The 24,488-nt window shown below is 34.5% G+C and overlaps 1 protein-coding gene and 1 pseudogene across 1 annotated transcript in view; one reads left to right on the top strand and one right to left on the bottom strand.

Moving 5' to 3' along the window:
* The window catches only part of LOC138706575 (coiled-coil domain-containing protein 170-like), a 55,301-nt gene extending 31,119 nt beyond the window's left edge, over positions 1–24,182 (bottom strand). Inside the window, exon 1 of the mRNA XM_069836479.1 lies at positions 24,060–24,182. Coding sequence (XP_069692580.1) covers positions 24,060–24,182 — 123 coding nt within the window. The remainder of the gene's footprint in view (positions 1–24,059) is intronic.
* LOC138708834 (uncharacterized) lies at positions 11,055–12,993 on the top strand (annotated as a pseudogene).
* Positions 24,183–24,488: the final 306 nt, after the last annotated feature.

Here is a 24,488-nt window from a genome sequence, read left to right as displayed (position 1 = left end):
GGACCCCGGACTCATTTCACTGGCATTATTATCTTCATCTCATACAGACGCTAAATAACCTAAGATGTTGATAAGGCGTCATAAAATAACCTACTAAAAAAATATGACCTGTGGTTGTTGCACACTTATATTCTGTCTCACATTTCTATCCCACCTGCTTGCAGAATCCCCTACATCAAAGTTTGATCCTACAGGTACACATCTGTTGTCATCCCACTTCACGAACAGAATTTCATTATTAGTGTCAAATATAGGCCTATAATCGTAGGACTCTCGTACTGCATTCTGTAGTAATTTCGTATCCTGAAGAGTAAAGGCAGCCATTCAGTTTACTCTCACAATTTCTGTAACCCGGAAACCAAGATCCTTAAAGTGGAGCAAAAGGTCTCTGCATATAAAAAAAAATTATCAAATTATGTGTCGTGAGTATGAGGATGTGCAATGCAATCGAGCACATTCAGCACATCTCTGCTGCCTAAGACTAAGTCGTGCCTATTACTGACGTCATTTCAGCTGTGTCCTTACCAGAGATTTTTTACACAGGGAATAGAAAATCTCAATGTGATGTTGCCCACAGAAGAAATTAGTCAAAAGTGATACCGTCTGACATAATATTACGAAAGAAAATGAAGCAGTATATCGTAAAAAAGTAAATCCTTGGCGCTACAGCCCATGAAGGACCAAGGCCGACCAGCCGGCTGCTGACCTCACGTCCACATGCCGATGCAGAGGTGGACGATCATCCAATCAGAATGGAAGTATCGTGTGGTTAGCACGATGATCCTCCCAGCCGTTATAGCTGGTTTGCGAAACCGGATTTTCGCTACCTATCGTAGCTCCCTAAGTGCATCACGATGCTGGGTGGGCACCGGTCCCATACACTGGCCGAAAGTTCATGACAAAATTTCTTCCCCCGTGAGGACTCGAACCAGCGTGCATTCCGTAACGCGAGTCTAGCTGATATTCATAGTCGGCACTTTGCAAAGTGACACTTTTGACGAAAGTGGCTCTTTCATATTAGTGGTATTCATAGACGACTGAAGAAGTGCACTTTACAAAGTGTCACTTTACACCAGCAAAGTGTAGAGTTACAATTAGGTTGGTAACAGAAGACGCACAATGCCTTTCGAAACAAGTGAACAAACGATAACAAATTAATGTATAACCCACAGATTATAATGCTTGTGATTTGAGTTGGGAGTCTAATTGATCGCGCGAGAAAGAAAATATATATTTAAATTTGTTTTATTTCAGTTTCTAGTTTCTGTTGCCGATAGTTTAGATTATTTCAGTCAGTTCAGATACATAATATTTTATTAAATAGGTAGTGATACTGCTAGTGATATTAGGTTAGGTTTTGTACAGTTTTAGCTGATTCATTGATTTATATAGTTAGATTAGGTTTTGTGCATATCTTTTTCATTGATTTATATTGTTAAATTAGGTTTTGTATGTATCCGTTCCACTGATTTATATAGCTAGGATATCTTTTATTGGTTTGTATAGTTAGGTTAAGTTGGACTGAGTAGGTTAAGTTATATATTTTTCATTTAGGCTATATCGTTAGGTTAGGTTTTATACGTATCTGCTGCATTGATATATCGTTTTATTTCCTCTATTTTCATTTTTGTCTTTTTTGTGAATAGTGAATGGAAATCATAAGAATGAAATAAACACATTACTACTGCTATTATTATTACTTCTCTCTCTCTCTCTCTCTTGCTCATTATTGCTTGCTCTTCAGGAATATTTTGAATGCCAAGTTCTTCTACAATGCAAAACAAAATAGGCCTAGTCCTGAATGCCAAGTTCTTCTACAATGCAAAACAAAATAGGCCTAGGCCTAATGGTACGAGATCTCTTTTCATGGTGAGGTTATGACTGCACATGAACTAGAGACAACATCTCAGCAGAAGCAGCCATATCAGATGTATTTCTTACCGGCATAAAAATATATATTATCAAAACAGCAATGATTATATCAAAATCAAGATAAATATTATCTCAAAATACAGGTAATCAACAAAAATCAAAATCATTTTAAACCCAATATAATTATGGAATCTGCTTAGAAAGCAGGCACGTGAGGTCTCTCAATGATAATTTTTAAGATAGTTACGCCTACATTAGATTGAAGTTAAATATTATTTAAGTTAAAAAATTCATTTCAGTAATAAAAAATACGTTACATATAGGCATATCTACTTACATATCACTTCATCGAATTGAGGTTATAAATATACGAATCTTACTACAGAATTACCTAAACTATAATATTATAGATATTAATGTATGGTACATGTCTGTAGCATAGTATTTTAATGTAGTCAACAACTGTATTATTGGAGGCACTGACAAACCTCTGTTATTAGTTTTTGTCAACCGGCCATCGAAAAGATGTGTAGTCTCAATAACAGTTTCTTTATCAAATTGGAACCGTTTTTTAATTCTATAGCATTATAAAATTCCACGGGATTGTCTTTAGACATATCCCTAATGTAACGCTTTCGTACATTATCCAGTAATTGTGCCACCTCTTACGCATGTTCTAATAAATAGTTCGACAACTTCCAAGACGTCCGCCATTTTTCTACAAAGTGACACTTTTCGGCTCAAAGTGTGGTCGGAAGTACACTTTCATCCAAAGTGTTCTTTTGCACCAAAGTGTTGACTGTGCAATGGAAAAGAGATACTTTGCGTCTTCCAAAGGACACTTTAATCGAAAGTGTCGACTATGAATACCAGCCTTAGACAGGATGCCTTAGACCACGACGCCACAGCACGGGATAGCAATGTATCGTACCAATACAATATTGAATTTTTTCCTGTTTACTGTTATAAAATGTTGGTGAAAATAGGATGCATGATTTTCTTTATTGGTCGAGAAGTATTATTGTATATTCTATAGACCACTGTACTTAGAAGTAAAAAGGAATATATCTATTGTTCAAAAATGCAGACGTACACCGTATCACATTTATTTCCAATTTAGGGCATATAATAACACGTTCTGGGGATCGAATAGGTGCTAATCATCTTTCAGATGCTAATCTACTTGCAATAGCACAGTACTACTGCCGACAGTCACTTGCTGATATCAAATGTTTCGGTACAGAGTGCAATGACACACCTTTCTCCACTGTTATTTTCACGTGATATCATAAGTGCCCAGCGGTCTATTTATAGACCGCAGCCGTTTCAGTTCATATTGCTCCAATCATTTTACATACATCTGTGTTTTTCTTGTGCGATGCAATAGTAGTAATCTTGACACTACTAAATCACAAATCAATAACAACATCGAGACATTATAATACGGAAAATTAATTGTATTCTTTATACAGTCCTACATCATTTTGTACTTAACTAATTCGAACTAAGATACCTTAATGAATTCTTATTTTTGAAGGAGGATAACATTTTGGCAAGTTTAGTTAACATCTTACATGATATATTTATGATGATCATTAACCCTCAACTGGTATCGCTTTTTAAGTGTACATTACGATATCAAGCAATATGGGTCTATATTGGCCCATAGATACCAGTTGAGGGTTAATATTCAATCAATGGGGCACCAATAAAAAAATCTAATGTAATCGAGTGCAAGGGTCTATAAATAGACCACTGGGCGTTAATGGGTTAAGTATCCAAATCTTCAATCAGCTTTGAGACCTGTTCCTCATGGGCCCGACTTACCTGTACCAACACCACCAGCAAACTTGGGTGACAGTGAATCTGAAAGCAGTTCCCTAATGCAGATACTGAGATGTCTTCTGATCCAGACGAATTTGACAATTCACCGAAAAAAAACTTAAGCAAACCGGAGCTGAATGATATGGTAAGGGAATTAGGGCTCACCAAAAGGAAGTGAATTAGTAGCCTCTAGGCTGTATGAGAAGAACATGTTGGCACCTGGAGTTACATTTTCGTGGTACAGCAATCGTGAAAAACTTGTCCGGAAGTACCATACAAGGAAGATAGATTGGTATATTGTACAGTTGTGTGAAATTTACTAAAACAGTTGGAAGAGGAGGTATATGACCCCAAAAGTTGGAAGCTTTTATATTGATTCTTCAAAAAGAAGCCTTAAGCAGTAATGCTTCATAACGGCAATAAATTAGTATCTATACCACTTGCAAATTCTACAGTCCTATCGAAACCATATAAAACATTAAGGTTGGTCCTTGAGAAAATTAAATATCATGAAGATGAGCGGCAAATATGCAGTGACCTGAAGGTTCTTGGTTTACTATTGGGACAACAGGGAGGATACATAATAGTTCTGTACTTTCTGTGCGAGTGGGACACCAGGGCCAGGGACAAACATTGGAATATTGTATACTAGCCTGAAAGAAAGCAACTAATGCCAGGAGACAAAAATACTAACAATGTAAGTCTCGTTGCTCGTAGAAAATTACACTGTTCAACAAATTTTAACTTTGAAAATTGTGCCGAAATGAAACATCCATATCTGTGCCATGCTGAATCCAAAAATGGAACTCATTTTTCAGCAGGGCCCTCAGATTTTCAGTTATTACCCTTATTACACTTCTGAAATGTTCGGTACTAACTAAGCAGTTCCATATTTTTAATATCTAATGCAGAATGCATAAACATAGTCTTCCACTATTATAGTGGTGTTAGTACTAAAAATAAAGTATCCTTCTTGTTATAATGATGCAAATGGTTACTTATATTTACGTAGTGGAATGCAGGCATCGCTTTAAAAACTTTTGTGTGTGTGTGTTGTATTATTCTCTTTTTGTATGAACCAGCAGTAATCACTCACCATAGATGGATCCCATCTCCCTTTATAACGCTGTTCCATCTGTAAAATGTCTTGGTGAAAGCATTCCCCTTGTTCGTCACTCACTTCACCCAAGATTTTACGAAAAAATCTAAATGAGAATGCAGGAAGTGAATTTTGACAGACAACCTGTATCCAAAATTCTTATAATTTTGAAGCAGACTCTGAACTAGTTCGTCATTATTTTCTTCCTTCTTGTTGCCAAAGAACCCATTCACAACATTTTTCAATGATTCCTATGCTGCAGCCATCACTTTTTTAATCTAAGGTCCAATGAATATTCCTTCGTTTAATTTTGCATCATTCAAGCCAGTTAATATTCTTCGTAGATATTTGAAACCTTCTTTTGTTGTATCCATACCTTTCATAAAGTTCTTCATGAGCCCTAATTTAATGTGTAAAGGTTGGAGATATATTTTTTGTGGGTCAACTAAAGGTTTAAATTTTACATTATGTTTCCCAGGAGTGAAATCTTCTCTTCTTGGCCATTCTTTGACTGTATAGTGATGTTGAATATCTCGGCTGTACCAAAGGCACAGAAAAAGGATATTTAGTGAATCCACTCTGCATTCCATGTAGGAGATTTTAATATCCCTCAAACATGCCAACAATGGTTTTCACATTCTAATGGCTTCAAGAATACGATGCATGATTTCGTATGTTTATTTCATTGCTGCACTGTATGCTACAGGTACAAAGGGAAGTTTATTACCATTGTGTAAGAAGAAGGTTCTGAGACTAATTTTAGAAGCATCTATAAATAAGTGCCACTCTTCAGCATTATGTGTAATACCTAGTTTTAATCAGTCCATTTATATCGCTTCATGAACATACTACTGTAACTATGAAAAATGGTAATAGATCCTTATTTATGTGTCTAAATATTGAAACATTAGTAGGCTATCTTTATCCAGCACCTTCCATTCCTGAAGACGAGATCCTAGAAACTCAGTCAGCTGTGTAGTTAAGTACAAATCACGTACCAGATCGTTGAGTTCCACCTATGTTATTAAATGTGACTTTTCTTCTCTCTCTTCATCTGGAATGTAGACGTCATCCCTTGATGTAGAGAGCTGCACATCATCAGACGACATTATGTTAGATTCCGATTCTTCTTGCCATGTAGAAGGGGGAATGAGAACAGGTAAATTTTTTCCATGAGTTATTGATCTTATAGCTGACGGGAGATTAGGATACTGAATGAGTCTCTAATTTTTTTAAGAAAATCCAATAACATTGGTTAAGCAGAAATATCAGTCACCTTCGTGGTTCTTTGTTCACGCCATACTATTGGTTCGCAAAGTTTTTACAACTACGTCTTTGCTTCTTCATTTCATTTCACACAGAATAGCTCACACTACTAACAAAACCTCTACACCTGAACTAAACAAAGTACAGACTAACTGTCTCTGTTTTCATTACCAGGCACTCTGTAAGTCTATCTTATTTTTCGAGTATCGACAATCCATGATTCAGATATGTCAAGTGAAGAGGGACTTGGTATAATGGATAGAAGTGCTACATGTATACTTGTATTGAAAAATATGTATAAATTCTATATTTACAACGCTAAATTATTGAAAATTATTTCATGTGTACCTTGTTAAATGGGAATACGTTTGCTAGATCAAAATTAAACGTAAGCACCTGTGGCTTCCACCAATTTATTCAAGCGACCGGTAATGGAATCCACAATCTTCTGGAGGAAGTTGCGTGGGGTATTGGTTATAATGCCTCGAATCCTTGCTTCCAATTCTTTATTGTCTCTGGACGAATTGTGGCATTTCTACCTATCTTCGTATGTCACCATCTCTGAACGAAAACAACGTAATTCCACACTTTATAGAGTGCAGCAATCTGCGTTCGCTCGCGAACAAACAGGTGATCGACCATCTTTACAATTGTTGCGCGAACCACCCCTCACGGCCACCATCTATACTACGGACGCGCAAAAGTTCAAACTCTATTTAATGATCTATATGTACACATAATTTTCGTTATGGTTCCATCGATATTAAAAATTCTAGAGCCGATTAATAATACCAAGTTACTTCCCGCCCACACTGTATTAATGGCTATTCATAAAATATAACATTGTTGCAGTGCTCAGAAACCTAACGAGATGGAAAAAATCTGATTACATATTCGTAATCAGCACATCAGACGTAGTAATAATCAGCATTGTTTGCCGGCACAAAGATGTTGTTGACTAGTGTTATATTCCCTCCGTTACTATAAAACTGTGAGTTACAAAGCAGTTTGTCAAGGCGCTAGACAAAAATATTCCTCGCTTCCAGAACTTATGTACGAAGTTTTCTTCATTATCACACGCTAAAATCAGGGAGGGAATATTTGATGGCCACAAATTCGAAAGTTGATGGTGGATCACAATTTCACCAGTACAATGAAAGAAACAGAAGAAAATGCATGAAACGCATTCAAAGAAGTTATGAAGAAATTTCTTGGTAAGTGAAGGATTCACGGCAGAAAGAAATTGTAGAAAACATGTTGGACAAGTTCAAAATTGTCGGTTGTGACATGAACCTAAAGCTCCGCTTTCTAATGGCTCATATAAATTACTTTCCTGCGAATTTAGGAGCCCTTAGCGAAGAGCAAGGTGAAAGGATCCACCAGCATATAAAAGAGATAGAGCGATGCTACCCGGGACATTGGGATGTAAATATGATGGCCAATTACTGTTAGCGTATTGCACGTGGTGACTCTTCCAGAGATTACTCGAGGACTTCACACACACCAAGATTCCATGGAAAGAGAGAATGGAAAATCGAGGACGTATAACATACATTGTGAAGGTAAGCGTTCTGCTCTTATAATTTCGTTTAGTAAGATATTTTTCCTTGTATATAGGCCTAATGTTTCTTTTATTGTTATACAATTTAGAAAAAAATAGACGGACATGTTAACGAATCAGATACACAAAATAATTATATGATTTCAATTAACACGCTGTTACTTATAATTTTATTTTCCTGCAAAATAACGTTTTGCTAAATTTCCAAAAAACCTGACATGGCAGGGCAAAACAAAATGCATTTTTGAATTCAGCGTACCGCAATGAGTAAAAGTGGCACATTTATATTTATACAGCAGAAAAAAGTTTTCACTTGTTCTCTGGTGATTATTGGACATAAACGTTTAGTTAACTCTCTTAATAACAGCAATCTTCCAGTCATTACACGTGAGAACACACCAATTCTCTATTCATCTCTTGTAAAAAAAAAATCTTGGCTCCTTTTTAGATAACAGTTTAAATTAGAATTTTCAAGTTAAAAAAAACTATAAAATAATTTTGTTCCTCCATTCGCTCCTTGAGTCGCTTAAGAAAGTTCTTGCCTCAGTAACTAAAACTCAACCTAGTGCAAACCTTAGTAATGCCGCACTTCGATTATTGTGACGTCCTGTTAAGTACCCTAAGTTCTGAACCGTCAGACAAGCTACACCGAGTTCAGAATATGTGTGTCAGATACGTGTCCAACGTCCGCGATATGATCACATATCAACGTCCTCAAATCTTTCATGGCTCCGACTCAAGGAACATAGAAATTTACATTCTTTGTCTTTATTCTTTCGAATTTTCCATTAAATTATCTTTCGTCTCGTTTCTATTATCTATACTCTAACCACGATGTAAATACCAGATCACTTATCTGTGACACGCTAAGTATACCTGTTCATACAACATCTTATTACTTCTCAGCTTGTACAATCTCCACCTCAAGACAATGGAAATCCTTGTCACAAAGTATTAGGGACTGCAAGATAATAAACACTTAAAAATAGCATAAAGGATAACCTTTTTAGCAATTCATTCTAATTATTATACTGGCGGATGGTAACTTCTTTCTTTAGACATTCATCCTGAAAGCGCTGTATTTCCACAATTGAAGGGTTCGGGAGTAAAACATGGTACGTGACGTTTTAGAGTTTTGAAGTTATAGGTAGGTAAACATTTATACATGCAACAGTTTGTATACTTATCAGGAAATTAAATCTATATACTTTTGCTATCTGTTGAGATGTTGGAACACTAACTACTGGAATAGACGCAGAATGTAAGATACTATAAATTATACACTACATATCTCATTTTGATCAAAATGTTAGTTACCATGTTTTACACGCGAATCCCTCAATTGTCTCATAATAATTTCTTCCTATTGTCTAACATTATTTGAAAAATATTAACATTCTATGTACTGTGTATTAGTATAGTTTTGCTACTAAATTTACATCTCTTTGTTTAATTAATGGTTCGTAGTATTTTACTGTTTAATTCATAAGTAACGCTTGTATACACGTAACTTTTATCTAACTCTCTTTGATATGATCTTTGTAGTTTGTAGTAGTTTTTTTGTAGGTTATTTTACGACGCTTTATCAAGATCTCAGGTTATTTAGCGTCTGAATGAGAGGAAGGTGATAATGCCGGTGAAATGAGTCCGGGGTCAAGCACCGAAAGTTACGCAGCATTTGCTCATATTGGGTTGAGGGAAAACCCCGGAAAAACCTCAATCAGGTAACTTGCCCCGACCGGGAATCGAACCCGGGCCACCTGGTTTCGCAGCCAGACGCGCTGACCGTTACTCCACAGGTGTGGACTGTAGTTTGTAAGTTCATTCATAGGTATGCATACTTTTTGCTGGTTGAGTGGAAGAGAAGGCCTACGGCCTTAACTCTGCCAGCTAAATTATTATTATTATTATTATTATTATTATTATTATTATTATTATTATTATTATTATTATTATTATAAAGTACAGAAATTGTTTTGTTTTACTATTTTGAATATCAACACATAAATGAAGGCCACCTACTTCTTTCAGGACAGCATATTATATTATTTACGTTATGTTTAATTGAAATAGAGAGTTAATAATGATTCTATTTGGAAAATGCAACAGAAGTATTACTACTCTGATTCACTTTCCATTGTCCCCAAAATCTAACTTACCCATAATTCCATTGCCAACTCTGAAGGGGTCCGCGAAAATAATGATCTATGGAATGACAGTCCGCAGTGATACTCTTATCACTATCACTTACATCAATAATTCTCAAACTTATTAGTTTCAGAATTATTGATGTAAATGATAAGATTATTACTTTCTTTTACGGAGTAGGGGCTCGAAGGATTGCACCGCAGCCTAAGGCCTATTGTAGGGGAAACCCGGGCAAAGCGGATAAGCTAAGAATAAACAATGCCACAGACTATATTTTGGTGCTCCCGAAATAAAGACTTAATGACTTTGGTTGTTACACATGTTGTCCACATATCTATAAAACTGCAAATCGTTTCTCGTACCTACGGAGAGTGATATGATTTCAAAAAGAAAATATAGTTAATTATTCGCTTTGCCCGGGTACCCGGGCAAATTGAATATCCCTATAACATTTTCACCTTTCTATTTAATTTCTATTCACTGATAATAAAAATAAATCAACACATAAACACGATGTTAATGAATGTAGTTGATGTATTGAATATTTCGTCAATCTCTGAAGATGCCGACATCACAGATGTGGTTGATTCTGATTGAGCATTAACTGTTTCTTCAGCCGCTGAAGAAGCTGGCACTGCAGAATTTGTTAAATCTGAGCCTGCTGTCGTTTCGCTGATTTCTGTCTCAAGTGGGCGATCTGTAAGTTCATCTGGAGCAAATTCTTCATCAACAAACACATGATGGTTGTATGGCCAGATAGCAGAACCACTGATTGGAACATTTTATTTCTTCAAGTGCTTTCTTCATGGCTTCTTCAGACCATTTGGCTTGCTCCGTCTTCCGTTTGAAAAATTAAACCATCTGAAAATATATTACGACCTTTTTAAGTAAAAATTAAGACCAGTGTTGCTTATTTATAATTTAAATAGTGTGGCTTAATGCCTCCACTATGTAAAATGATCTAACACGCTTTATTACAATAGACAAATATATACAAAAATACAGCTGACACTTATATAGTGGATAAGTTATCCACTTTGCCCTATTCACTTTGCCCGCAGACGCCACTTCGTTTTTCATTTTAAGCTATGGTTCGCTACGGCGATCATCGCCGAGCGAACAACGTCAGCTGAGGTGTTTCCTTTAACAGCTAACTTCGCCGTCTTTGCTATAGAGAATAATCGATTTCTAAGAAACGACAATCGGTCGATCGAGGACATCGTAGATTAATATCGATTGTCTCCAGCTGTTTAAGAATGAACTTGTGAATTTACAAGTTATAAAATGGCTTTGAGTAAAGAAAAACTAATGACTATATTACTTCTTGAGGAGGAGGAAGATGATGATGATCGAATTAAATATATGTACACCAATAGACAGAGACTCCAAACCAATGATATGTTTAAAAGCAGACATACAGAAGGATGTTTCAATGCGCTAATTTGCAGACATCTACTTTGATCAAATTAAATTCAAAGAATATTTTAGACTTAACATGGAGCAGTTTAATTTTATTTTGTCTTTAATTTAAAGTGATGTGAAGAGAAATCCTACCTCATTTGTTGAAAAACCAATAAGTCCAGCAGAGAAATTGTATATTACTTTAAGGTACCGTAAATAATAATGCAATTATAATGTTCGAACAACTATTCATGTTTATTAAATTATACCATTTTTAGAAATATGAAATTCTGTAATAATTTTAGTCCATACATAATTTAATACATAAGTAACAATTTCAATGTTGAGAAGCTTGCTTCATTCTTATACTTCGAATTTCTAAATCTGTTACAATTTTACATATTTGAGCCTTCTCTTCTGCAGTAAGTTCAGGGGGGGAACTTGTAACTGTTTGTGACATAGATTCAAAGAAACTTCGTACTACATTATAATCTTTTTCTGGGACCATAAGTTTTTCTAACAAGAGAGTCCGTTCGCGATCTCGTTTTTCCATTGACTCCCAAAATCTTTCATCGCTGTTTCGTTTTCTCTTCTTAGTACTTTCAGGAAATGATGTTTGTTGACGAACTTCACATTGAACGTTTTGTTCGGTTGAGAAACCATAATCTTCGTCTACTAGCAGTACGCCTACATCAGTTTCTTGAGGCTGACTTAAATCGGTACCCTCTTCGTCTATAGGCAATGGTACAGAAACATTGGTTATAGTCCATCTTTCATTTTCAACTGTATCCAAAAATGCCATACTTTCGTAGTGTTCCCATCGGCTACTAGGACCAGCTGACGAACCTGTGCCCTGCTGCAGATTTTTCTTTTTCCTATTATACGTATCCCTGACATTTTTCCACCTAGTTTTGCATTCATTTACTGAAATTAAAAAAAATACAATTAGGCCTGCTTTCTGTTTCAGGTATATGGCTACTGGGGAATCATTTCGCTCTTTGGCCTTCACTTTCAGAATTTCACATTCCTACATGAGCAGAATAATTCGAGAGATTTTGAAGATACTTTGCGAGAAATTAGCACCAATTTATCTGCCAAACCCAACTAAAGATAAAATGAAAACTATTGCCAGTGACTTTTATGAAACGTGGGACTTTCCTAACTGTTGTGGAGCATTGGACGGTAAACACTGTCGTATTGTGTGTCCCGATAATAGTGGATCTTTGTACTTCAATTATAAAAATTTTCACTCAATAGTATTTCTTGCATTGGTTGATGCTAAATATAGGTTTATTGCTGTTGATGTAGGATCGTATGGGAAAGAGAGCGACAGCGGCATTTACCAGAAATCCAATATTAAACAAATGATCCCATCATTGATCCCAGATGATTCGCGATTACCTGGGACAGATACAATTTTCTCTCACGTAATTATAGGTGATGAAGCATTTCATTTATTACGAAATCTAATGAGGCCTTACCCAAAATCGCAGTGTATAGAAGATGAAACCAAACGCGAATTCAACTATCGCCTATGCAGAGCACGAAGAACTGTGGAAAATGCATTTCGAATCATGAGCCAGACTTTCCGAGTTTTATTCACTCCAATTGCAATAAACATAGAAACTGCAGACCTGTCAATTATTGCGTGCTGCTGTCTGCATAATATGACATTAAGGGAGAGGATATTATTATGCCATCAGAAAATTTGATAGCACTAACCAAGTTTGGTGGCAATAATTCTGCAGAATCATTTAGCGTTAGGGATAAATTTAGGGCTTACTTTTCTAGTAGAGAAGGAAGAGTTAAATGGTATCAGTAAGATACAGTGTGTAGCCTACTTATACCACTTCTGACACAGGGACGTATATTTAAATTATTAGTAATTTTCCAAGAAAGCTACATAAAAGAAAGCATACTTTTCTCTTTCTTAACTGGCTTTGAGATTATCTAATATATAAAAGTGAATGTGGGTATGTATGTATGTATGTATGTATGTATGTATGTATGTATGTATGTATGTATGTATGTATGTATGTATGTATGTATGTATGTATGTATGTATGTATGTATGTATGTATGTATGTATGTATGTATGTATGTATGTATGTATGTATGTATGTATGTATGTATGTATGTATGTATGTATGTATATTCCCTATACAACTCTACACGCTTTGACCAATATGTACCAGAGTTTGCACATTTAATCTTCATAACCAGGAGAAGAACATAGGCTATATTAAAATTGTTAAAATGGACGTTATATTAATTAAAACAGTAAAAAATAAAAATAAATACGATCAAACATTCATGTATGATACTAAAATGCAATCTTCTATAGTCAACTGTTCTTTATTATTGTCTGTTGTATTCAACATCGACTTTCATGAGCCCATGGAAAAAGCAAAACGATATAAAATAACATTGTAGATACATCATGAAGGCCAAAATGTAGACAATTCATGCAGTAAATATCCTTATGCAGTCCAGAACCGTATTATGTATTTCTCGAGACAGTTGTAGATAGTGAACAGACTGTGTTTTATCAATCTTAATTCTTAAATTCTTTGAAATCACAAGAATTGCCAACAGATAATTTAGTACTTAATACTGAATCACCAATAGTACTATTGCGAAATATTCATCCACAAGAATTATGCAATGGAATAGGAATTGGTGTGAAAAAAAAACTCATGACAAACGTAATAGAAGTGACAGTATTAACTGGCAAAACGAAAGGAAAAGATGTTTTTATCTCACATATTCTTATGATAGCCAGTAACATGCCATTCGATTTTAAGCAACTGCCATTTAAGTGCAACTAGCATTCGTAATGACCATAGTAAAATAAAGCTCAAGGATAGTCCCTCAAAGTTGCAGACATTCACTTAAATCTCTGTGTTTTTCACATTGTCAATAATTGCGTAACTTGCTTTCAAGTGAGCACACCTAAACATATATACACATTTATACAAAAGACGGGAAAACGAATTGTATGCATATCAATGATACTTTTGTCATGTTCCTAATGTAGTATGTGAATATACGTAAGCCCACTGAAAATAAGACATTAATTTACATTTTCTCTATTTTTTGTTTATTTGAATTGATTGGGATGCCGATATTTTTTGGACGGCTATCATTTCGATATACTACTTAATTCTAAAATATATATCTTTCAAAATATTATTGCCCATGTCCAATAAAATTTTATCTGTGTATTCAGGTTGCCAGTGTAGTATGTCAAGCGTTGTGGAAAGAACGGTCACTTCATTTTCTATAACATAGGATGTCTTTCAGAATATTATTATTTATGCTGAACAATGACTTCTTACAAAATTATACTCTATCTGCATTCTGTATATAAAATAAAAAGTAATATATTTAATATGTTCTGAATTTGTTAGATATAATATCTCAAGTAATATTTAAAAAAAGGCCGGGTATGATATAAGCGGGTGTACAGCTGTCAAGGGGTAAAAAATATTCCAATATAAATTGAATTACATACGTATATATTGATTCTTTGGTATGACCGATAGATAAATTTAGGCTCACGATGACACCCCAACGATTCAGACTGGGAACAAGAGAATTCACTAATCACCATCAGAAGTCTCTGAAGTTCAAGTGAAAGCACACATAGACATGAAATTACGTGAAATGTATGTCAGCACAGCTTCAGTTAAATGTACAGATCTTATAATTATTTTTTCTCTGCCTCTGTACAACGTCACAATTTTGGCGGGGAGGAAAGGAGACGGCAGAAAAATTAATGGTGTTTAATACGCTGACAGCCACGACTAAGATGAAGCACTTGAAATTTAGCGGCATCTGACCGGCAGAGATAAATAAACAAAACAAATAAATATATAAATTTAAAACAAAGTTGAACGTCTTGTACATGATGAAATATTTTCTTTTCGGTACCTGATCTACAATTGTTTTAAATTTAGTTAAACCTGGCAGGCATTTGGGTAAGGAGTATTAATTCATGTAAGTGAAGTTAAGTAAAGATTCATCTTTATGTGCGAGGAAAGCATAGTAAAACAATTCCTTTTGGTTGTCTATAGTTGGGTTTCCTAAATTTCTGAAAATTTAACAACCAGTTCATTTGAAAACAGAAGCAGAAAGGAAAACCCGGGCAACGACAGGTACTTTCAGCTAGTCTTATATATAAAAGTCAATGTGGCTATGTATGTATGTATGTATGTATGTATGTATGTATGTATGTATGTATGTATGTATGTATGTATGTATGTATGTATGTATGTATGTATGTATGTATGTATGTATGTATGTATGTATGTATGTATGTATGTATGTATGTATGTATGTATGTACTCAATACAAATCTACACGCTTTGACCGATATTTGCCAAAGTTTGCACATTTAATCTTCATAACCCAGAGAAGAACATAGGCTACATTAAAATTGGGCAGATGGACGTTAAATTATTGAAAACAATAAAAATTAGAACGTAAAAAGGCCTTTATGATATTAAAATGGCCTCTTCTACAATCAATTGTTTTTTATTGACGTCATCCAGTCACGTCTTCTTCCGTTGTAAAAGCGGCCATATTGTCATTGGAATATGAAATAAAATAATATTAAATTAAAACTACGTAAATGAGGTACGATCTCTTGATTGAATGTATCATGGGCAATAATATACAATACAAAATGAGATAAATCACATATTTGTTTAGTTTTTATAAATTCAAAATCAAACATAATAGACAGCAAATGTAAAACATTCATAATACTTAAATTCAAGCACTTCAATACGTAGCTTTCTGTAGCGTAGTGGTAAGATCAATGAATATAGTGTAAGTGGTTATAGGTTCGAACGTGAGCTCAACTCCCCTTTTTTTATTTTGATAATTTATTTACATTATTTCAGATACGTTATTTTATTTTAACCCGCCATAAAGGGAGTTTTACTACATAAATAATATGCCCGTAGTATTTTATTTATGCTGTCTCAAACAAAGTTACCATACAATTATACTGATATCTTATATATATATGGTAAAAGTGAATGTGGGTATGTATGTTCTCTATACAAATCTACACACTTTGACCGATATGTGCCAAAGTTGCACATTTAACCTTCATAACTAGGAGAAAAACATAGGCTATATTAAAATTGTACAAATGGACGTTAAATTAATTAAAATATAAAAAATAGAAATAAATACGACCAAACATGTAATATTAAAACGCTATCTTCTATAGTCAATTGTTTTTTTATTATTGTCTTTTGTATTCAACATCGACTTTCACAAGGCCATGGAAATTATAACACGAATAACATTGTTGGTAAACATCATGAAGGCTAAAACTAGATAATTCGTACAATAAATATCTTTACGCAGTCCATGACCGTATTATGAATTTCTCGATGCAGTTGTAGATAGTGAGCAGGCTGTGTTTTATCCAACGGAATTCTAGAATTCTTTCAAACTACAAGAATTGCTACCACATAATTTACTTAATATTGAATAACCAGACGTACTACTGCGAAATACTGTATCAACCCACCAAAATTATGCACCAACGTGAATTGGTGTGAAGAACCCATGCGAAACGTAATAAAGTCGCAATATTAACTGGAAAAACGAAAAGATAAGATGTTTTTATCTCACGTATTGCTATGATACCCATTCTATTTAATGCAATTGCAATTCAGTGCGACTAGCATTTGTAATGGCCATATTAAAATGAAGCTCAAGGACAGTACCTCAAAGTTGCAGACATTTACTTAAAAACTGCGTGTTTTTCACATCCCCGACTATATTTTGTACAAAGGAGTGGGGGGGGGGGGGAAGATTTTACACATATCAAAAAGCAACTCAATGATATTTCTGTCATGTTGCTAATGTAGTATGTGAATGTACATAAGCCGACTGACAATAGCATTGTATTAATTCTAAAATATACGTCTCTCAAAATATTGTTGTTCACGTCCGAAAATATCTTACTGCGAAATTTTATCTGTATAATCACGTTGCAAGTGTAGTATCTTATGGGTTGTGGAAATAACAATCTCTTAATTTCTAAAATACCGTCAAGCCTATACGTCTCTCAGAATATCAGTCTTTATGTTAAAAAAATTACTTATTGCAAATTTATATTGTATCTGTATTCTGTGTATAAAATAAGAATTAATATAATATGTTCTGAATTTGTGAGATATAATTTTCCAAGTCATATTAAAAAAAAACTGGGTATGATATAAGTGGGTGTACAGTTGTCAAGGGGTAAAAAATCTTCCAATATAAATTAAATTATATATGTACATATTGATTCGATGCTGAAACTAATCAGAAAGAGGAAAAGGAATCATATTATTCTTGGGTTTTACTTTGTTCATAGTTCGATTTTTCTATTATTTTATTTGTATTTCTGGCGGTGTGGAAGAGAAGGCCCAATGGCCTTAACTACATCAGAATAAATAAATAAAAACAAATATATAAATAAAAAAAATTGAACGTCAGGCACATGATGACATGTTTTCTTTTCGGTCCCTGATTTACAACTGTTTTAAATTGAGTTAACGCTGGCAGGCATTTCGCTAAGGAGTTCATCAATTCATGCAAGTGAGGTTAAGTAAAGAATAAATCTTAGCTTAGTAAAGGCAATTCGTTTTGGTTGTCTATAGTTAGGTTTCCGAGATTTCCGAAAATGTAATAAGCAGTTTAATTAAAAACAGAAGCAGAAAGGAAAACCCGTGCAACGCCGGGTGGTTTTAGCTAGTATATTTATATTATTTAGTTTGCAGCCACATACATTCAACATAAAAATCGTTTGTTACCTACCTATAAATTAACTAATGCACTGCAGTAGCCTCCCTCCGTCTACAATATTGTTACAAATATAATACTCGAGAAGTCCAGGAGCAATGCTAAGGAAACTGACCACTTCCCTAGTACAGTTTCGTCCTGTGTCTCTCGTATGTTGTGTTGGTAATTATTAAAAAGTGGGGTGGAGCTACAACAGTGCATTAGAATGTATAGATAGGTATTAAATGACTTTTATACGGTTCCATATTGAAAATATTTGTGGCTACAAACTAAAACCACGTAGGCCTATGTATCAATATATGTAGCCATATCTCACAGAAGTTAGTGAAAGGAAAGAATATTGTGTCCTCTTTGTTGTAGCTTTTCTGGAAAAATACCTTTATTTTCCGAGCGAGCAAACCATATCAATATTTAGTGATAGGACACACTTCATTTGAATTTTAAAGTAGTATCAAGTAGGCTAATTAATTAGCCATACTATAATCGTCATTAAAGATTGAAATTTCGGGGAAAAGATTCTCTTGATACCCTATTTATATGTCCCTGCTTTAAAAACACTCAGTTCAGCATTTTTATAAACACTGTTATTAAAAAGTTCATTTGTAATATATTGTTTTTCGTATGTATTCGCATATTACCCTATCTTGAAAACAAGATAGATAGATAGATAAGTGCATTTATTGATGCATAATAAATTATACAAACCCATGTACACAAGATCCTTCGCACGAGCTCGTACGGCCATTCGTGCTATAACTATGCACAGTTTGATTTTTCAAAACGAAAATAATACCTACTAATAATAAAATAGTGAAACCACAGTTATTATTATTACTACCGTTATTATTGATTACCACTATTATAACTAATCTAACTTTATACCAAATTTCACAAAAATAATACAAATAAAATAAAAGGAAGATATGAAAAACACACACACACACAGCGACACACACACACACACAGATATAAACAATTCAATTTCTTGTTGAAGCTGCACCAAATAATTCAAATAATAAATATAAAGGTAATCTTGAAAACAAGATACTTTACCACTCTTCCCTATAATTTCACCAACTTCATTCCACAACATTTCTTTTTTATGGGCATCTCTATATTCTTTCGAACCCATATCATACAGGGCAGAATGATTGGAAACAAAATTTATTAATATATCAACATTTATTGTTGAAAAGTTGCTAAATATACGTTTTGAAGCCATATTGCTTTGTCGTCATTCTTTTGTTTTCTAAGTGAACGACGATCATCGCTCTCAATTTGAAGTCAAATCAATCTAGAGCGATGAACGCCGACGCACATCGCTGCAGCCAGAGATGAATGTCGTAAAGAAACCAGCTGCGTATATTTACACGTAGAGCTAATCGACCGGCGTTGTTCGCTCGGCGATGATCGCCGTAGCGAAACCATAGCTTTAGGTTATACAAACATAAATGTGAATAATCTTCTTCGTAAGTACGGCATTTTAGAACTAATTCTATCGCCTATATATTACTAACACATAACAAAGAGTTTCTGCAGTACTGTATGGTGTACATATGTTTCTCTTACCTTGAAATATTTTAAGAAAACAGTCAATTTTCTTCAAACACACGCTGACTTCTTCTCTTACTAGCTAGAATGACGACAAGTCAATTCCGGCAGCAAAATCTGGTAAGGATTCTTCCCCAACACAGATTCCGTGGATATCCAGAGTACCGCAATCGTTTGAGCCGGCAAATGCCGACAAATCCGCCATTGTTAGTCTAGCGCGCGCTATGCAGTATACAGGTGTATAGGGAAAGAATGGAATTTAAATGCGAAAAAATGCAGTGCTGCTGTGTTCAGAACTGTTCACAGAGAACTGAAAAAAGAGCACATTTGTTTTCTCTGTGACAAGGTGAAAGAAATAAGGAAAAAGAAAAGAAGTGACTATAAATATAAAAAGGAACGATCCGCTACCTAACCGAGCATACATTGTGAGATTAATGAATGACTGTATTTTGATATTTATTTTTTTTAAATTTGGGCCCCAAAATATTTTAATAAAACTAATCTAGAATTTAAGTTGTTTCAGCAATGATATTTCTACATAAAACAAATGAAAATCACGTACCAATTAGGATCAATGTCAAATGTTTACCATTTTCCCCATTTCAAATCAAGCATTTCTGAATTTAATGTTATTTGCTATTTGCAAGAATGACATATTTTCGAAATTCTGAATTCATTCTTGGGACAAGATTGTTTTGTTTGGCTCGATTGGAAAATACAAAGACCGTAGAAACTAGAAACGCTATTAAGGTTAGACTGATGTGAAATTTCAATTTTCTAAACTATTCTAGGTAGATCTCTGAAATTTTGTGCTTTTAATTTGTAATTTTAAATTGTGTAAATTTAGGTTTTCAAAAATTGCTACTATTTTCGCCAGAATTTTTGTCTACATACGTGTCAGACCTTCAGAAACGAAACTTACTATACAATTTTCCTCTTTATTTTACTAAAAAAATAATTAAAAATATTCCATGCACTGAAAGTGTAAAAACAGAAAAAATTCAACTCCAGCGTAAAAAATTAATATTAAAAAATACCTCTTCTGGCTGATATATAATCAGGCAGTATATCTCACTTTACGATATGTGTCAGAGGAAGGACAATTGTTTTTAAGCATCTGAAGTCTGATTAGTGGAATATGTAGCTAATCGGCGAAGTATGCATTGGATGGGGAAAGAAACTTGTCACCCTACCCCATTATCTCCTGGCCTAGTTGTCTCATGAGTGATGCCTTATTGGTGGTACTTATGAGGTTCAAACCTGTCTTCGGACAGTTGACTAAACAACAACAACAACAACAAAAATGAGTGTTAGGTATAATACTGATAGTAAGTTTTGTTAAGAACATATTCAAAAACCTCTGCAAAAAAATCATGCATGTAGTACAGAATCTATAGAAAGAGTAGCATTTTTAGCAATGCAAAATTTACAAAAAATATTGAAATGGAGAAAATTGACTTAAAAAGTTTGGGATAATAATAATGAACCAGATCTCTGTCTTTTTTTTTATTTTCTAGGCCTTTTGAATCACATAGAACTAGCATATTATATACAGAACTTATCCTTATATACACTACCACGCTGTGCACACCTAACCAACACTAGTAAATAAAGATGACTAAAAAATTATGTAATCTTATGAAAACACTATAATAGGTAAATATTATTTACAATTCACTATGGACTGTAGACACTATTATAACACTAACAACAAAACTGTTAGAAACTTGCAAATATTTCTTGTATCACAAACAAAAACCAAGCATGGAAAACACGTTCTTATGGCTACTAGCAACAAGTGGAATTTTCCTTAAGACAAGAGTTGTGCTCTCCTTTGTAACTGAATATCTTTTAAAGGAAAGCAGCCTTTGAAGTAGGTCTAACACCTATTGGATTCTATGAAGAAATATTTCGAGAAGTCGAGAAGCTACACTGGCTCATTCGGAAATCTAATATAATTCATAATGTATGAAATATAGCGTAATTTCCAAAATGGTCGCAGAATTCAGAGTGGAGGTCGTGGACGGAGCATTTAAATTAACAGTCAGAGCCCGCAGCCTTTTAAAAATGTAACCCTAAATAGCTGATAGACCGGTCGTATGGTCATGAAAATTGGCAGAGGGCATCTTTAGATCATAAATGAATTTTTAAAGATAAAAACAAAGAAACGATTTTGTTTACCAAAAATGACAAAATCTCACATCAGTGGACATTACACTGAAATTATTAACTTCCATATTTTTAAAGCTAAACTCACGAAATATTTATCACTAGTATATCTGGTTGATAACACATGTACAAAATTTCGTCTCTCTCTATGATAACTGGTTTGCATTTTATTAAAAACTTAATTATATAGTGTAGGTATTGCGTCACAATTTACATTATTTTTCGTTGATATTCACTTATAAGATTCTTTATATACATTGGAACAAACATTACTATTGGAATTTTCTGTACAGCGAATGGGTAAATTACTAGGAATTTTTATGACTATTAATTTTTTTATTTTTTATAATAAAAAATTCTAGTAATTTGCTTATTAATTTTACAGCAAAACCTTATAGTAAGCTTTGATTCCATGTATGTAAGGAGCCATATAAGTGAAAATCAGTTGAGAATAATGCCAATTGTAGTGCAAGCGACTTTTTATATAAAGCGGTTCAATATTTTAATAAAATCATTAATAAAATGCAAACCACGAATCATAGGCGGATGCAATTTTGTACACTTGTCACTATTAAGCAGATATACCAGTGATCAAAAGTTGGTGAATCTAGCTTCGTAATTATGGTAATTATTGATTTCACTGTTGTGAACTCTTAAAACTAATGAACTTCGGGAAATTTCAGTATAGTGTCCCCTTATATGCGGAAGTCGAGAGTTTGCACGAGGAATGCAGTTGGAAATGTTTAGATTTATTGTTATTTTATTTGCAACATTGTTGTTTTCATTCGTTACTTGTAATTTATTAAGTTCTTGTTGCTGTAATACCTACAACTGTGACGTTTATGAAGGAGTGTATTGAACATTTAAATGTATATTTATGCTATTATAATTATTAAATGAAGTTTTTTTTCCATTAGTATGTTGACTGACAATAATGTTCCATAATGTAAGAAGATCCTTTAAACGCTTTTGCCCTTCAAATTAAAAATATCTGAGTTTTGCTTTAAATATTTCTATCCCACGCGTGTTGAAAAGGACTAACAATGGCGGCCGACTCGGTGATTGCGCTACTCTGGTATATCCACGGACTCTGCCCCAACATAGCAGAAAGCGCTACCTGTTGGCGTTTCTAAGAAATAGGCATTATTCTCTTTGCCCGGGTTATTCGTTTTTCCCGGGTCTCCCCTACTTACGACTCCTGTTCTGTGAATATTTGTCGCCGAACGGTTGCGCTCTTCTATGAATACAGAACGCTGCACCGTAAACTTAACCGGGGATATGGTAATAATGATAACGATATGTGAATAAAATGATGGCGAAATGAGTCCATGGTCCAACACCAGAAGTTACCCAACAATTCTGCTTCTATTGGTTGAGGGAAAATCTCGGAAAAACCCTCACCATGTAACTTGTCCCATCTAGGATTTGATTCCGGGGCCACTCGTTTCATGGTCAGTCATGCTAAATGTTACTTCACAGCGAAGGATTGTGATAACGATTCATATAAAAAATATAAAAATTTTAAATTATTATATTGTCACTACGATTAATCTTCGGAGTAAAGTCGTTTGCGTTGATTGAAAGATATCTTGTACGAACTGTTGACAGAATTAAGGTTCTTTTAGCAGTATCTAGAGCTCAACGTTGTCATATTTGTCTTCCATCTAGAGTTCGATCCCCGTCCGAGTCATACCGAAATTTGTGATGGACAACGCAAACGTTTCCCTATATAACTCCAGCATTCTTCACCTTCCCACCTTTTCATCTATCATATGCAATACTAAAAATAGGCTGGGGTGAAGTCTTGGGGACAGTGCGGATTTCCGATGCTAATATAGGAAAAGCTTGTAGCCCCGAGTGCTATTCGTCTATGGATGAGACTCGGTTCTGCCAGGACTGACGCAGAAAGGTCCACTTGTTAGGAACGAATGTTATCCAGGCCATCTGTCGGACGTGGATAATCATCGCATATAATATAGAACACACAATGACCAAAACAAGCCTAAAGGCAGATCAAGAAAGTGAAAGCTCTCAAAGATTACATAACATCTGAAAGTCAAGTAGGCTAATACGACATTTTATCCCCTTCTACTTCGAAATGTCCAAAAGTCCTAAGTTTGCCGAGTTATCAAGTTTTTAGATGGTCAATTTAACACATCTTGTAATTTCTAGGTCATGGCAGACGTATCATTTCATATTAACACTCTGGATATAGTATTATTGGTTTCACTATAACTTCCTATGAGGCCAGATTTCTGCTTCTACCCCATTCTCTATAGTACTGTGCACAGCAAATATTTCCAACTTTTGTGGTAGGTAAATGCAGGACATGTGTAATTTAATTACTAAGCAACATACTTGAATCCTCTTCTTGAGTGAGGCAATGATAGCATTCTGGCGAGCAGCTTGTTCTCGTAGTTGCTCAGTCTCCACTTGTAACTCCAAAGCTCTTTGGTCTCGACTGCGCAACTGACCTTTCATCTCTTGTAGCTACAATAAAGATTTGAAAACAAAGGCACATTTTATTTATGTGATACAAACCCACGCACACTGTAGGATCTTGAAAACAATATTTTAGCAACATTCAGACTAATTACATGTTACGAGCTGAGCTTGTTTCTACATTTATTCAAGGGTGGCGCACAAACAGCTGACACAACTGAAAATTGTATAAAAATTATACCTTACTTTGTTACATTATTTGAATTTCGTGCACACGTTTACTGTTTTATGGTAGTGCCTACAGAGGTAAGATTGTTGCTTTATCTCATTCGTCTATGTGTTGGT

This window comes from Periplaneta americana, chromosome 1 (genome assembly GCF_040183065.1).
Source record: "Periplaneta americana isolate PAMFEO1 chromosome 1, P.americana_PAMFEO1_priV1, whole genome shotgun sequence".
Taxonomy (NCBI): Eukaryota; Metazoa; Arthropoda; class Insecta; order Blattodea; family Blattidae; genus Periplaneta; species Periplaneta americana.
Note: the sequence above shows the minus strand (reverse complement) of the source record. Positions and strands in the feature narration are given on the sequence as shown.